We start from the raw sequence: 18,303 nt of genomic DNA on the forward strand, positions 1-18,303 counted from the left end.
TATTTCATCGATTTTCATCTGTTAGTTTCAAAGTTATAACAGCCTCTGAAGTTAAATGATCTCTGCATATCGAAAATACATAGAAAGGACATTTCACTAAAATATATATACGAGGGCTATCCAGAAAGTAGATTACGTTTTCGTCTGTGTCCGCTAGGGGCGGGGCTAGCGCGGCCATCTTGGGGTCAGAGCGTTGCGCAGCTCAGTCGGCATCTAGCCGTGCTAGTGAGAGGTTCGTGCTGTGCTCCGTTAAGATACTGTGACGGTTTGAAATGTCTGCGTTAATTGAAAATCCCGCGAGCTGCGAGGTGCGTGCAGTAATAAGGTTTCTGACAGCAAAAAACTGTAAACCGATAGAAATCTATCGGCAGCTGTGTGAAGTGTATGGGGACAACATTATCACTGAAGGTGGAGTGCGACAGTGGGTCATAAGATTTAAAAATGGCCGAACCAATGTTCACGACGAAGATCGAAGTGGGAGACCCAGCAAAGTGACTGCCGAACTTGTCGAAAAAGTCGATGTTAAAGTCCGTGAAAATCGAAAGTTCACAATAACGGAACTTTCTTTGAGTTTTCCACAAATTTCGCGAAGTTTGTTGCACGAAATCATCAGCGAAAAGCTTGGTTACCACAAGTTTTGTGCAAGATGGATTCCAAAAATCTTGACAGAGGACCACAAAAATCAGCGAATGGCTGCAGCGTTGCACTTTTTGGACGCCTACAATAAGGATGGTGACTCTTTACTCGATTTCATCGTTACTGGTGACGAAACATGGGTGAAACACGTGAACTGTGAAACGAAATTGCAATCAATGCAGTGGGGGCACACAGGTTCTCCCCAAAAACCCAAGAAATGCATGCAAACAATGTCGGCAAGGAAGATGATGGCGACTGTTTTTTGGGACAGAAAAGGTGTGATTTTGGTGGACTTCCTGGAAAGAGGCACTACAATAAACGCTCAAAGGTATTGCCAAACTCTGCAAAACCTCAGAAGAGCAATTCAAAACAAGCGCAGAGGAATGTTGAGCTCTAAGATCTTGTTGATTCACGACAACGCCCGGCCCCACACGGCAAATGTCACGCGTGAAGTTCTTGAATCTTTTCAGTGGGAGTTGTTTCCTCATCCGCCGTACAGTCCCGACCTGGCACCGAGCGACTTCCACCTATTCCCAGCAATGAAGAAGTGGCTGGCTATGCAGCGTTTTGATGACGACGAACAGCTGCAAGAAGAGGTAACGAAGTGGTTGAAGTCGCAGGCGGCCGAATTTTTCGACGAAGGAATTTCCAAGCTCGTACATCGCTACGATAAATGCCTTAATTTGAATGGTGACTATGTCGAAAAGTAGTATTTGTGTGTGGCTTTCATCTGTATATAATAAAATTTGTTTCCTATACTTTGTTGATTTTTTATTCCAAAACGTAATCTACTTTCTGGATAGCCCTCGTATATATATATATATATATATATATATATATATATATATATATATATATATATATTTGGGAATAGAAAATAAACTATACAACTTCGGTGGTAATGATTGCTGGTAATCTTCCACAGTAAAATGTTGTTAAATTGTTTTTAATAAGGTAAGTTTAAAATTGCATCGAGTCTTGAATTCCAATGCAGCTTAGTGCTTACTACAATACATTTGGAATAAAAATTTGTGTCATGCAGTTAAAAGGCTACCAGAGTGATAGTTGTATCTATATTCTAGCCTTCACGGAGGTAGCTGCGGAGAAAGACTGTTCACCCAGCATAAATATGGCACTCTAACCTTCGTAACACCATTGGATTCTAGTATCGTCATGGATCATACCAGTTCAACGCATAGAGAATCATTTGAATCACTGCCTCTCACAAAATGATACAGCTACACAGTTCAAATGGATAGGCCCTACATTATTTATTCCGTTTCATAGTACTATAAACTGTTGGCGCGATATCTTAATGTCACGCCGGAAAGCTTTACGAAATAGCCTTTTGTACGGATGCAAGCTCTACTATAGACTAAAGAAATCTCACATCATATTGACACCATATTACATGTATTTTGTTAACGCATGTATTTCGATATTTACTTACAGAAAGATGCATCTTTCTGTCAACCTAATTGGTAATTCTAAGCAATGTCCAAGAATTCTTTCAGTGATTACAAACATTCATAAGGCATAAAATATTACACATAGAGAAATACTTGTTATTGTGAATTGCGTGTAACATATTCAAGATTTTTTGTACACAATAAATTTGAACATGTGAGCCTTTCGTTGTCCAAATGATATTCAGGGGGTATTTCAATTCCACCCACGTGTTAATCAACATTATGTGAGTGTAGGATGTTATAACTTCAGTAATTCTGCGCCGTAATGCTACGATGTCGTTCACTGTTGGAGTGACTTCGAGCGAGTTTTCTTTGTAACTCGACTCGACTCGAAACAGGCATCTTTGAGTTCGACTCCAGAACTCGCCTCGAAAAATTTCCTGCAACTCGACTCGAATTCGGGTCGAGTTTCGAGTCGAGTTGAGTCAAAACAAGCCAATTCGAGCCAAACTTACTCTCTTCTCCAAGTACTTTCTTCAAGTATTCTACATAGACAATATAATTATCAATGCTTCTACTACTATCACAATTTTATTATTATTATTATTATTATTATTATTATTATTATTATTATTATTATTATTATTATTATTAATATTATTAATATTATTATTATTATTATTATTATTATAACAACACCGTATATAACCATGAAAGGTACACGGTTTACCTAGGTATATCTGAATTCTGAAAACTAGTTGATTGTTGATCTCGGTCGTCGAGAAGTCTTCAGGCGGCAAGGATATCCGTCACGAGGTTCTGGGTTTGAGTTCCGGAGGAGCAAGTATTTCAGCTTGAGTAAGAATTGTTAAAAGTTATAGGGCGCCGCCCAAACACCTTCAAAACTGCTCGACTCGGGTTTCGGGTTGTCAACAGCTCGAGCGGCTCGGCTCACACCTCATTCACTGTCAAACCGAACCGAGAAGTGAGCCAAGCTAACAGCTCACCAAACCGAACTGGCTCGAACAAATGGCTCACCCGAGTCGAACCGAGCTGACCGCTCACCCCAACCGAGCCAGTTCGAACCATCGGCTCAGTTGAGCTGAGTCGAACCGAGCTGATGAACTCGTTTCAACGGAGCTGGCTCCAGCCGATGACTCACATGAGCTAAGTGGGTGGCTTATCCAACCGAGCGGCACTACCCATCGGCTGAAGTAAGCCAAGTCGATGGCTTGTCCAAACCGAGCCGATGGTTCTTCCCAATCGAGCCGGCTCGAGCAGTTTGCTCAGTTGAACCGACCCGAGCCGGCTGACATTACTACCCGGGTTCGGCTTCTGCTTGGGCTAAAAAATTCGACCGTGCAGATCTCAGCCTTGATGGTAAGAACTACAGTGTATACTTAATTGGTGTTCACGACATTTGAAGCTGTTCCGTTATAAAAATATATTGTCTCGCTATCGGGAGGAGACGAGACACACTAAAAGTATCTCACAAGATGCACTAAAAGTACGAGACGAGATGCACCTCTGTCGTGAGCACCACTAAAATATACATTTCTCATGGCTTTGCTTTCCAGTCTAATCAGGCCATGATTTCAAAACCGAGCCGAACGAACGAGGAATTTATCAAACTCGACTCCACTCGAAACTTGATCTCAAAACAGTGACTCCACTCGGAACTCGACCCGAGAAAATCATCTTTGGCTCAACTCGAAACTCAAATCGAATTGAGTTTTAGGTCGACTCGTGCTCATCCCTATGTTTACTAAAGCGAGTCCTTGAAATAATCCCAAAGAAAGAAATCCAGTTTTTATTTCCGGTGATCGCAGAGGCCAGTTTATGGGACCATCATGTCCGATCCATACTGACGGAAATCTTGTATCCAAATATTCATGGACACCTAACACACAATGAGGTGGCGCACCATCTTGTTGGAAAATGTCCGGAATGTTGTGAATCTGTAGCACAACAAATAACTACAACATGTTAAAATAGGTATTGGCTGTGGCCGTCTTTTCACTGAAGAAAAAGGTCCTTTGATTTTATTGTGCATAAAATCGCACCCCAGGTTCAGCTGACGGCTGTCTCTGATGGTCTCAAACACAATGTGGGATTCTTGGACCCACAGATCGTAGCATTGTGTCGGTTGACAACACCATTCAAATGAAATGTTGCCTCATTTGAGAAAAGACACGCTTCAGATAGTTGCATCTTTTTCAGTTTCAGACAGCATGGCACCAGCAAAGTCATAACGAGCACTGTAATCCGTTAGTTGTAGAGACTGCAAGATCTGGACTTTGTACATACGGAAAAGAAGATGTTTATGCAGGATGCGGTGCTTAGGAATCTGCAACTCACGTCAGGCTCTGCGGACGGACTTTCTGGAACTTCTCTTGAAGGCATGTCTCACTGTCTGAGTGCGCACATTAGTTCTTGGCCTGCCTGTTTTAGGGAGATCACTAACGCTGCTTGTTTTCTTAAATTTAGCATACCATAACCTGATGCTTTTAACATCTGGAGGGCCGCGGTGGCTCAGTGGTAGAGCGTTCACCTCTGGTGCTTGGGATCCCGGGTTCGATCCCAGCCCCTGCCAAGTGAACTTTGTGGTGGACAAACACCGTGTACGTGGGTCTTCTCGGGGTTTTCCCGTTTCCTTCAACTTTCTTCATTCCACCATTTCATTCATTACTCATTATCACCGTCTCCTTTAGCCTAACGGGCATAACCGTGGGACGTAAAACTTAAAGATTTCATTTCATTTCATTTTAACATTTGCTGGCTGTCTGTGGTATGCCGTCTGGAATTGTCTCTAGACTGTTTTTGGTGACTATGTCTCTGATACCAGAAGACATATTGGGCTTTCTTGTGGTTTGAGTACATGTTTCTGCAAATGGTGTGCGATTCCGCTGTTGTTACGTCACTGGGCCCTGTACAAACAAAATAACAATGTGTACAAAAAACTTGGATATGTAACATGCATTTCAAGATAAAAGGTTTGTCTGTGTTATATATGCCTTATAAATGTTTGTAATAAGGGAAAGAATTCTGGGATACCAGGGAGTTCGAAAACTTGAGAACTTATACAACCTATGTATTTTTATGTAGTCATTTATGCTCAATAAAAATATAGTATCGAAAATTCCTCTCTGACTTCAGAAATCCATAAGCTGAAACCTAGAAACTTGCCAAGAAAAGATTATCAGGGGACCTTCTACAGATCCAATCCAGTATTCAATGATTAATTCTTCAATATTACTACAATGCTACAGTTATTGCACAAACTCTGAATAACATTTTATTTACAGGTACTTTAAAGAGTATTGATAAAGCAAACATCATTTAATAATATATTCAACTTAGTACTTAGCTGCATGAGGTGAGTCGATTCTAATCTAACTCCTTATTTTTTTTTTTTAATTTATGAATCTGAAAAAACATACTTACAGCCATCTGATAAATGGCATCCACAATGTCATACATTTCATCTCTTGTAATATAGCCGTCACCATCTAAATCATATAACTTAAACGCCCCTGAAAACAAAAGAAAAGAGATTTAAAAAGAAACGATCCACATAAAATGATGAGTTTATATAATTGAATATTGCGTATTATCTTTTATTTTAATAGGTAGGTGATAAGGAATAATTCTTGCAGCACACTACAAAGTAAAAAGTTATCAATCTTTTATGTACACTCATGTCGAAAATTATTGTCGCATGTCTATGAATATGTTGTTATAGGAATATAATTTGATAACGAATTTGCCCGCTATTTCTTATAATGTTAGTATGTGTATAATCAGCAAGGACATGTATATGGTAAATTTCATGTCTAAAGAGCAGTAAATAATAACAATAAAATGAAAATAAAACTTTCTTGTCCATTCAGTAACATTTTGTTTTATTCATTCTAATTTTCGTATTTATAATTCTTTTCCTATGAAATTTACCACAAATATACATTTCCCGATTATACACATAATATCAGTATTAAAAGTACTCTGCAAAATCATTATCAAATTATATTCTTACAAGAAGACAGTTATAGATATGCGACAATCATTTTGGACATGAGTGTACGTTTGGTCAGTCTAATTCAACATAAAGCGTCGCTATATTCAGAATTATTTGAATTTATAGCAGCGTGCTTAAAAAGTTACGCGGCCTTAAGTGGAATTACATTAAATGTTTTTGTTCCTTATCATGGCTGAATAAATGAACAGATATACACTATACGCTGCAACAGCGCATATTTATTGTGACAGAGTACATCTGCGGCAACAGTTCAGAGACAAATTTGGCCTTGTTTAAGAAACACCTACCTAACTTTGTTGCTAGATGAGTAACCGTAGATAAAACCAGGATACATCATTACGATCCAGAGTCCAAGCAACAGACGGTACCATGATTCCCTCCTCCTCTCCCCCAAGAAATTGAAGACAATGTCATCAGCTGATAAGCTTATGGCTACGATTTTTTTAAATAGTAAGGGCCTACTGCTTATCTCCAGAACCAAACGACAATTGCAGGTCATTATTATTCACAATTGATTCTTAAAGTTAGGGAAGCAATCAAGGGGAAACGCAGAGCGATGCTACACAGGGAAGTGCTGCTGCTGAAGGATAATGATCCTGTTCACAGAAGTGACATTAGTCCCCCACGTATTGTTGATGCCGGGTTTGCCTACTTGAGCACCGTCTCTACTCTCCAGATTTTGACCCAAGTGATCTTCACTTGTTATCCAAGTTTAAGCAGCCCCTCCAAGGGACAAAGTTTGTTGATGATGAGCATGTTTTGCAGGCTGTGAAAGAATGCCTTCTACCACAGCCATCAAGACTTTTTTGAAGCTGGTATTCGTGTTCTAGAACATACATGGGAGAAGTGCAGTACAGTGAGGAAAGACTATGTGGGAAAATGACATATCTTTAGGGATGCGCACGAGATGAGTCGAGACAGGATTTTCCTGACAAAATTCGAGTCGAAACACGGTTCTTCCAATAGAGAAACATACATTTTTCGAGTCGAGACATCACTTTTACAGCACATTTTCGAGACGAGACAGCCACAAATCTTGTCTCGTACGCACCCCTACATATCTTCTATGTGAGGGACAAAAAGTATTGAACACAACTCATATATAAAAGAATATGTTTCTGTGTGTCTGTCAATTTTTTTGTCTGTGTGTCATCGGGTTTGCGCATGGAAATGGGTAACCTTGAGCCGCCAGGCTGTGTAAACTGAAGACTTTCAGAAGATCTAATCACGTAAGAAGCGTTTTCTTTTTAAATTTTGACTCAGGGGAGCATCGAGGATCAAAATTTGTACAAAAATTATAAATAAGAGTACGTTTGTGTACAGTAAGCCATAAAGCATGCGAGATATGCAACACAACTACCATTTTTGTCGTGCAGGTTGCATACCTTTCAGAATTTTTAGTAGTTTTGCTTTAACCCTACACTATTAGTTAGAAGAATGGGTATGCCATGTGGCTCAAGAATCGATAGGGATTAACAACTAAGTCGAAGATATTTCTCACCTTTAATATTTCATATTTGTTTACTTTTAAAGATTTTAATAAAAAATATTTTTCCTTTGCCAAAAACGAGTATTTTAGCTAGATATCAAATAAAGATAACTTAAACTATAAATATAAATCACTGAAAAAAGCAACGTTTATTTTTAATAACTAATAACTATATAATAGTTTTGTTAACTAACTGAACATATTGGTAAGAGTTTGTAAGATGCCATCAGCTTCAGTCATGTTTGACGAGACTATAACGGTAACGATGTCTCAAGAAAAGTTCGTATCAAATGGCCAGAATTTGTTATCAATGCTCATTGTTAAAATGAGAGCTCAAGATTTGCATGTCAAGCAGGCTATTGAAAATGCTGATCCATTGATTGTCATCACCGCAATTGATTTCGCTGAACAGGGTGGAACTGTTTTCATTGTTGGGGAGGACATCGACCTATTGGTTCTTCTGGCGGCTCCGGAGCAGCCAGAATCCTACGGCAACATATTTTTACTGAAACCTGGAAAACGGCAACAAGACCCTCTGATATATACTCCTAGTAACTGTAGGATGTCTGAAGAAGCAAAGGAGAATCTTTTGTTCCTACATGCCTTCAGTGGTTGCGATAGCATGTCTGCATTTTTCAGACAGGGAAAAATAAAATTCATCAAAACGTTTGAGAAGAACAGCAGCCTACAGGAAACAGTTGCAGCGTTCGTGGATCCTTACGCCACTCCTGATCAAGTTGATCAAGCAACAGTCAAGTTTATTGTGACAATGTACACTGATGGCAGTAACAAATCACTAAATGAGACACGCCTTGAACTCTTCCATAAAGCATTTCTCAAAAGGTCATTTCAATTTGGCATGTTTGCCTCCCACTGAGGCAGCTGCTCGTCAGCATTCTCTAAGAGTTTATTTTCAGGTGCAAGTGTGCAAAAACAACTTCCTCAATTGTGAACAGTGGGGATGGAAGATCACGAAACATGGTCAACTTGCGATTACGACAGACCAACCAGCAGCATTCCAAGAATTGCTGAATAAGATTTCTTGCACTTGTACAAAAGGTTGTCAGAAAAATTGTTGTTGCCGCAAAGCAGGGATGAAATGCTCAATCATCTGCTCACAGTGCAAAGAACACACTTGAACCAATTCCTCATCTCAAGACGAGTATATCAAATTGGACGTCAATTCCTACGAGGAGGATGTCGACACCGAAGACCGATTGACTTTTGATCCTTTCCTGGACGAGGGGTTGGATGCAGACAAAACAGCACATGAAAATTTGGAAGAGGACAGTCTCGGTCCATCTTGTTGCAAATGAAAAATCGTTGTATTGATCATTCATGTACTGAATTATTTGATTGCTCTTCCTTCTTGTATTGACATACTTGTATTCATCGTTCTCTATATTATTCTTTAAACCAGTGTTTGCGTCATATTAACTGCTTTTTCTTAATGAAGATAAATTTTTCTTTTTCCTTTTAACAAATTATTTCATTTTAAATTATTTCATTTTCACGATTACTGGCTTCGTTCATCTGAAAATGAACCATGTGAGAAGCATTTTGACGGAGCGTAGTAGAATAGAGCGACCTACTCCGACAATGTGGTGGTCAATGATGTCAGCGTTAATCCGTACAAAGCCATTATAAAATGTGAGATTATGTACTCCAAACAGAATCAAAGTGTTTAGAGGATAAAAGATTACGGTTAAATTTTTTTGTTATTTTTTAGATATGCCAAGTGGTAGCTCAGCCTTTTACTTTTGTTATATCATAAACTAACAGGGCAAAAAGCAATGATAGTTTTTCAATGAACACGGCAGAAGATACAAGTCTACAATGGTAAGTATAGGATACATGAAAGTTTATTTGCCCTTTCCAAAACGCTGCCAATGCTGGACCCTCGTCGTTTCTATTCTAGACTCTTCGATTGGGAAATATTTTTAATGACTACATTATATAGATATTAGAACGATTTCATAGAAACATTACCAACAACCCGTAGCTTCTAAGCTGTATTACCAACGTAGTTTCTAATGTGTATTAGAGGCGCATACTTTTACTTGAGGTCGCTCTACAACACCTTAAATCTCAAAAAATATTTTTTTACAGAAATTTTCCCGATTTTTGTCCAAATTTTCCTTTATTTCTACGTCATAGGGACATGAACAATATCGGATTTTAAAAATTGCATCATTCTAAAGAGAATAACGTATTAACCATCAAATTTGTATGAATATTACTCGGTCCAGAAATTTTAGATCCTCGTTATCTCTATTACTATTCTTATTAGTTACTACTTTGAGACAAAATTTGGAAAAACAAATTCCCGGTTGCTATATAAGATATTGAAGTGATATTTGGCAAAAACATTACTAATATTTAAAAGTATTTTTCAGACTCTGTTAGGTTTGCATACTTTGACCCAAGGCCGGACCAGAGGACCCCAAACTTCAAAAAAGGGAATTTTTGCAGAGAAATTTCCCAAATTTTCCCCAATTTCCCTTTTTTCACATGTGATACGGATCGACTCCATATTCTTTTTGAAAGCTTGCCTTATTCTGAAGAGAATAACATACTAACCATAAAATTCGGAGATATAGTGTGGAAGCAGTAGTTATGTAAATAAAAATCTGAAGAAAAAAATTTGAAAAGCCAAAATTTTGGCAGTTTTTTTTTGGAGGGGGGCTATAACGTCGGAAGCTCCACTCAGAAAATGATGCTACTCAGTTTTCTCTTTCTTGGAATGCCCCAAATGAATTAAAAACTTTTCCAGCTTTCCCCTAATTTTTGGAAACCAAAATCCTAATTTGATTGAGCTATAATTTTCAATGACAATTTTTAACCAGCATTTGTCTAACGTTGGAATATTTTGCACGTTAATGACTATATAGCTGGAAATTTATGCGAATTAATAGAATTCAAAAAATAATATAATTATTTTACTTACAATGGAGTTTCTCATCCATACTTCCACGCGATGTTATTGACATAGCTTTTAGAAATTCAGCAAATTCTATAGAACCATCCTATATTGGAAAGAAGAGATACAAAAGATAAGGAATATCCTTAACAAAAGTAAGTTTTCAACATTCAAATCAACATACGATGATTGTTATTAATGTAAACACTATTTTATATATAAAAATCTTTACCACTTACTCCCCCTACACTGCTACACCGATTTTGCTTATCTTAGGACATGGGCTAATTTATGTTTTGTGTTACATCAGTATCCGCAAGGGTCACATTCTAAGGGGAATCCTCATGTGACCCTTGGGGGGTGACCTCTAAGGGAAGGTCACATGTCCTTCAGAAATACTGTATCTCGCGAGTTCGTCAAGTTAGACAAATGAAATTCAATATAAAAAAAATTTCTCATTACAAATAAGGGAAAGTATATTGTGAAACTTTCTCCCATATAGGCTGTTGGTAGAGCATTTAATAAAAAGAGCGTCCGGAATCGACTCCCACTACCAGTTTTATTATAAAAGCTTCCACTATAAAAGTATTTTCACAAAATACTATACAAATTGATCTCTCTAGAAGCAAAGGTTAGTTATAGGTGGTCTTTGACCCTAAGATCGCAGACAGGATCTCCAACAGAGACCTGTAGCAGGCTAAGTGGAGTGGAATTAAGGAACCAATGCTCCGTAGCAAGCAGAGGTGGGTTAAGTGGCCAACAGAGCCCCGTAGCTGGCTAAGCGGCTGAGGTTAGGATTCCCAGACAGAGCCCCGAAGCAGGCTAAGCCAGGAAATAGGATAGGCGTACACTGTAAAAAATGAGGTGTTGAAATAACACAAAATGACTACCACTTTAGCGTGTTAGTTGTGTGTTAATTCAGCATCAATCACATCGCCTTCCGGGCATATCACAAATAACTCTTTACTACCTGGGATAATTTTCATTAGTATTTATCGTTTAATATAAGCAAGGCTTTGCGAAGTATATTTGGCACTCGTGCCAAGTAACGAATAATGCTGTGTTTTCTGTAATCGGTCACAATAACATTGTTGTAAACCTGTGTATCATCTGACAAGAGTTACATAGGCAACAGTTCTGTCACCTTCTGTTCATATGTGCTAAGACACTAGAATAACAGAGAAAGAAAACATATGGAAGCACTGCTCTCTGTGTAACTGTTATCAGATGATTCAAAGGTTTACAACAATATTATTGTGACTGACAGGGCCGGCCTTCGGTGGTGCGGGGCCCGATTGGGAAGATTTTGCGGGGGCCCAGGTTTACAACTAACTTGTACCAAAGTCTGTAGAACATACATATATATATATATATATATATATATATATATATATATATATATATATATATATATATATATATATATATATATATATATATAGGCCTATATATATTGTGTTCTCCCTGTTGGTCAAGTGGTTAGGGCGTGCCCCTGTGCTCTGCATAGTCTTGAGTCCGATTCCCGGTGGAAGAACACACAAAATTTATTTTCATAATCACTCCCTTTCATTAATCATCAATCATCTCGTAAGGAAAAAGCCTTGGACGCCAAATAAAAAAAAAATCATTTTCATTTCATTTCAAAAGTTTAATAGAGATGTTGCAGCCAGAATGAATTGCAATCAAAGTGTGCGCTTAAATAGTGCGTGAAAGTTAGTGGACTAAACGTATATAAGGTACATTTCAATATAGAATTATACATATGTAACTGACAAAAAGCTTTCGACAGAGTCAATTGGAAGAAACTTTTTAAAATACTTGAAGAAATTAGGCTCAACTGGAGAGACTAGAGATGTGGGTCGGGTAAATACCCAGTGGGTAGGTAAATAAAAAATGGGTATTTACCCCTTTTGTATTTACCTACCCAAAAAATGGGTATTTTACAAAAGTTCAATTATAATGAAGTTTTAAGAATTGTTAACCATACCGGTGACGTTTTTCTGTTTTGGGGGGTCTCTCGAGCGTGATGTCTCATTCATTCACTATAAATATGCAAACTAATTAACAATTTACCCATTTCAGGTGCGGAGCGGGTTAACTATGGCGCACCAGTGGTACAATTTTGGATATTATATGCTATTCTAGGTTAAAGTGATATCTAAAATCTATTTTTTTTTAAATAATTTTCCTCGAAGAACTTCATAGGTAAAGAGGAAATCAAAATATTGAATCGAATGTTTTGAAAGCGGAAAATGGTGGGGGTGAGTTGTTACATTTTTCAGACGAACTCCTTGTGTACACCTATATGTACATCAAAGTTTTATCAACGTCGATCAAGCCAATCTTGAGAAATAATTCACACCACATTTGCGATTTTACGTCATCGCTCACGAACAAATCAGATTGAGAATCAGAATTACGAGTTGAAACTTGAGGGATTAATGTCTCCTTGGGATACCTACATTAACATCCACTTGTCTCAAGATTGATCTTGGGCTATTTTACTATACTTATCCAACCATTGCCTTTCTTTACAAAGGTGTGAACGGCTTTTTAAAACTTGGATTAGTTTCACACCAAGACTTAAATAATAAATCGTAGTATGACTTCAAGCCTTAGATTGGCCAAGCATAGAAATAATATATAAACACTATTTGTCGAATCTTTGGGAGACAGACCCAGTTTTAAATGTAAAGTCTGCAATACGCCACCAATTTTCAAGAACCCTATCATGTTATTGTATATTTTTATTTGAGAACAAATTATTTGAGACTCCTTCAATCCAAGAGGTTTTCCTGAAAAGTGCAATTTTGAAATTTTAAAATTCTCAGGAATGTTTCACAGAAACAACTCAGACACCTGACACACAAATAAAAGATAAACGAAAGCTGGATCATGGATATAAAGCATTACATCTCAGAGGCTATAACTAGTTGAATAAAGACACCCAAAATTATCAAAATCTTTCCAAGTCGAACATTATAGACTTCAAGTTAATCATGAAAAAAGTGTGCCCTAGATCTACTAGTTTCGAACTCAAAAGGACATTTTAGAGTAATTTTATCATGAAAGGAGAAAGTGAGTTCGATATACTTGATGTAGTCGCATTTATTATATGAAAATATGCTGAAAAAAAAACATTACATCAATTTCCATAAAATGTACAGGCTTTTCTTAGCTTTTTATGGCTTCTTAGGTTCAACGTTACTATTTAGAAGTTTAGATAGAATCTAATATTGATGTTTCTTAAAACAAATACCGACGTATGGAACGTTATCGAAGTATTACAGGAAGTGTTGAACGAAAACATTGCCACAGCGATCTTCGTTAGTGGGTGTCCTCTGTCACTTGTTGATCACCCTTTGTGGATTGATTATTTTTAAAAGAAAATTCGTCCTTCGTATGCTCTCCCATCAAGGTATCGCCTGGTTGCGAGTTACTTGGATGCTCTACACAGTGAAATGCAAGAGGAAATTAAAATGAAGTTAGAGGAATTCTCCAAATCTACATTTACAGTATGACGATTGGACTAACTTGAAAAATGAATGTATCATTTATTTCGTAATTTCAAAGTTTGAACCTGTTTTTGTTGATTTTGCGTTGTCGAAAGATGTACATTGCTTGTCTGAAGAGATTATGAATGTTCTGTAAACAATATAACCCTGAAAAAAATTAGTAATCATAGGAGACAACGCGTATAACGTGAAAGTAGCTTTTATATTAGTAAAACAGAAGTATCCTAATATAGTATCTTTGGGTTGTCTCGCTCATCTCCATTTGCTTTGTTCTGACATCCTCGGATGTCCTTCGGTAAAGACATTACTGGGAAGTGAAACTGATGTTGTTAATACAAACATAGACATCACTTGCAAGCACTATTTACACAAATCTCAAGGGAGAAAAGGGTTACAATTTCGTTAAAATTGCTTGGAAAAACAATATGGGGAAGCCATTTACACTACCTCCAAAGTTTGCTTATCGAAAAAAGTAGGCTTCAGACGCTCGCTGTGAGTGAGGAATTGTTGTCATTACTTTCAGAAGTCAAGGAAAGAATTGTTGATTATGTATTCTGGGTTTGTATTGAAAACCTTGCAGCCATTTTGAAACCTATAGTGGATTTGATTAATTGCTTCGAGTAAAATAAGCCTCAGATGCACTCAAAATTCCAGAGCCTTCATCAAACTCTGACAGAACAGTTACCATAGTCAATTCTTTCAAAATCAGAAGAGTAATCAATAATGGAAAAATTTAAAGAATGAAGTGAGTTCGGCTTGGGTCCAATTCATCTGGCTGCAGATCTCCTCAATCCCACTTTTCAGGGCTGCAAATTGAATGCTGAAGAATTGCGTGATGAAGTAAACTTCGTTTGTGAAGTTGGAAAACATATTGGGTTGAATCCTATTTTACTGAGAGCATATTTGACTGACTATAGAGACAAGGAAGGAATATGGGAAAGGAAGTTTTTGTGAGACGGAATGGAACAAATGACCTCACTACTTTGGTGGAGAGGTTTCGAGGCATCAGTGAATTAGCTGATGTCGCCATTCGAATCCTTAGTGCTCCTGTTACATCTGCTGCCACAGAAAGAACTCTCTCTACATTTAGTTGGACCATAGTAAAACGATAAATTGTTTATCATCGGAGAGGGCAGTGAAACTAAGATATATATTCCATATAACTGGAAGCTTTCAAGTAAGAAATTACCTGAAGTTTCACGGATGCAACACTCAGAACCAGGGTCTATAAGGAAGAAGTCACCAGCTGTTGGCATGGAACAGAACAAGACACCAGAGACATTGGAAGGGGAAAAAATGGCAGCAGAAAAATAAAGAAACGAGTGATAGTGATGTTGATAATTAAGAATTACTCTCATCTTACGGTTGATTCTAAGTTGAACAGTAAAATTTGTGATAGTTTTATTTATAATGCTTCGAGTATGATATGGGTTAATTGCTTTTCTATACTGAATAATTTAAGGTATAAATATTACCTTCACTTAGTTACTATACAACTTAACGTTTTTTTATCACATTAATATTTTAAATTCCAATAAATACTTTTACAAAGCATTATTGGTAGTGTTAAAGTCCGTTTAGTGAACACTTCTAAAATCAGGACTTAGTTACTTAAGTGCTTTACAAAGTATTATTTCTTATTTTATTGACCATTTTCTTTCAACGGCATATTTAGTAACTAATTTGATCGAACAATTTATTAAATTCAGTTACTTTGATTATTCTACAACTTTCGTAATCATATAATTACTTCTACAGAATGGCAAATTAGTAAATGTGTAATTTGTTTAGTTACTAAATATTTTCTAGGTTATTACTAGAGTCGAGTTTCTTTACTTTGATATAACTATATCAACAACTTAGATGTTACAATATAGTTTCCTAATTAGATTTAATTTGCTAATTCAGTAAACCAGAAGTGAAATATAAGAAACTTATTGGTCCAATTTTTTTGCATAATTAATAGTTCAGTACATCTCATTGTCTAATAGATGAAATACCAAAAATAACATTATTTTGCGTGAAGAAAGTAAGAAGCTGTATTTCGAATATCAATTCAGTTTTGTTAATTATTAAAAAAAGTTATTTTACATCAGTACTACATACATTTTTTAAGCTAAACTTTAGAACCGTAAAATAGGAATGCATTATTAATAATTCATTTTCCGCAATTAATTACTTTGGTAAACCTAAAGAAAAAGTGGTTGTTCATTTTAGTTGATCCCACTGTTACTTAAATAGTTTAGTTAGTGTGCTCATCGGTGATTTGAAAAACTGGTGAAGGGATTGAAAGATACAAGAAGATGTGCCAGATCGAGAAAAATGGAGAAAGCAATTTCATCAAACTCGAACCTAAAGAAGAACTTAAATTCCGTGTCATTAATACCAGGAGCTGCTGGCAGATAGAATACTTCATAATAATATATGATTAGTTTGGTGGCAACTGACTACACATTCTTTGGTCACCGTCATGTTTTGTCATAAATTTTATACTTTCGCGTTGGTTTGGTCCACTATTGAATTCTATACCGTGCAACTGATTGGACGCCTCAGGGGCACACTAAGCTAAGAATTTACGGGGTAGAGTGGTCAATTATTTTCAGCCAAAGGTAAGTAGAAAGAAAATAACGGTCAGTAACTAGGAAATCCGTACTGTGTTACTTAATAAATATCAAATTCATTCTTTAATCGCAAGAAAAAAATATTAATTTAGTGGTTATTTAGTGCTCCTGTTGCAGGTGATACAAATGACAGCAATAAAATTCTTTTATTGGTAATTGAAACATAAAATACCCACTAAAATACCCATTTTGGGTAAATACCCGGGTATTTACCCGCGGAAATAAATACCCAGGTATTTTGCATCCCTAGGAGAGACCGACGGCTCATTCGCAATCTGTACATAGGACAGCGAGTCACGATGCCCTTGAATGAAGGAGAAACCAATAGTGTGGAGATTGCAAAAGAATTCAGACAAGGATGTAGTGTGTCGTCCCAATTATTCAAGACTTACAGTGAATGTTTAATGAAGGAAGCGTTAATGGGAATTGGTGATTTCAAGATTGGAGGGCAGATCATTAACATCAGGTATGCAGATGATACGGTTATTATAGCTAGAACCGAGGAAGGACTACAGGACACGATGGGAAGAATAGTTAACACTGGGAAACTATTTGGAATGGAAACCAACATGGAAAAAATTGAAAGTTATTAGAATATCCCATGGAAATGCGCCCTTACGGGTCAGAGTAGAACAAAGACTACTTGAAGAGGTTGACCATTTCAAATATCTGGGAAGTATTTTGACGAAAGATGCCTACTGGGAAAAAGAGATCAAGTCGAGAATTACCATAGCCAAAGAAGCATTCAACAAGGAAAAATCACTTTTCGCTAGCAGCCTTAATGTTGGACTAAGGAAGACATTGGTCAAGTGCTAGATATGGAGTATTGGAATTTATGGTTCAGAGACTTGGACATTACGGAAGTAAGAGAAGAAATATTTAGGGAGGTTCGAAATGTGGTGTTGGAGGAAGATGAAGAAGATAAAATGGACAAAAAGAGTAACAAACGAAGACGTTTTAAAACGAATAGGAGAAAAGAGGACGCTTCTAGCCACCATCCTTCGTAGAAAAAACAATTATATTGGACACATCTTGCGAAGAAATTGTCTTCTTCATACAGCCATTGAAGGAAAGATGGAAGGAATGGGAAGAATAGAAAGAACACCACAACTGATCGATGATTTGAAAAATAGAAGAAAATATTGGGAGTTGAAAGAGGAAGCTGAAAATCGAGAAACATGGAAGAAATATTACCAGACCCAAACTAAAAATTAAGAAGGAAAGAAGAAAAACCTCATTAGACCCAGGACCTGCCAAAAGGCAGAACGCTTAATAATTATAATAATATGTAAATCTACAACTAGCAATATTGGTATATCATATCTAAAAAGGTCATAGTCATAATACTACTTGTTTTAAAATGAAGAAAATCATAATTCAGTTGCAGAAAACTGATTTCCTATGGATGAATTGCTGTATAAATGTACATTATGCATCAACATTTATCCATTGGTGCAAAAATGTGGCAAAGTTGATGCAGTGTTGCCATATAAAAAGGTAATTTAATGCAAGTCCGTAAAATGGGTGTCTTTTGACAAACGCGGCCCCTGGTAACACTGTTGTCGTAAAATTACTGCAACAGTTTTTTTTTGGGGGGGGTAATTAATGATAAGCAATGAGAATTTGCACATAATTCATAACATGGATTTTTATGCCAGCTGCCAGGTGGGTATTTTT

The 18,303-nt window shown here is 37.0% G+C and overlaps 1 protein-coding gene across 2 annotated transcripts in view; it reads right to left on the reverse strand.

Moving 5' to 3' along the window:
• Positions 1-18,303, reverse strand: part of LOC145676209 (frequenin-2-like) — a 102,565-nt gene that overhangs the window by 22,955 nt on the left and 61,307 nt on the right. For both annotated transcript variants that reach the window (XM_081747132.1, XM_081747133.1), the window contains exons 5-6: positions 10,518-10,596; positions 5,490-5,578 (exon numbers count right to left, since the gene is read on the reverse strand). In XM_081747132.1, coding sequence (XP_081603258.1) covers positions 5,490-5,578; positions 10,518-10,596 — 168 coding nt within the window. The remainder of the gene's footprint in view (positions 1-5,489; positions 5,579-10,517; positions 10,597-18,303) is intronic.

The sequence above is a fragment of the Thermobia domestica genome, chromosome 18, assembly GCF_964235325.1.
Source record: "Thermobia domestica chromosome 18, izTheDome1.hap1.1, whole genome shotgun sequence".
Classification (NCBI taxonomy): domain Eukaryota; kingdom Metazoa; phylum Arthropoda; class Insecta; order Zygentoma; family Lepismatidae; genus Thermobia; species Thermobia domestica.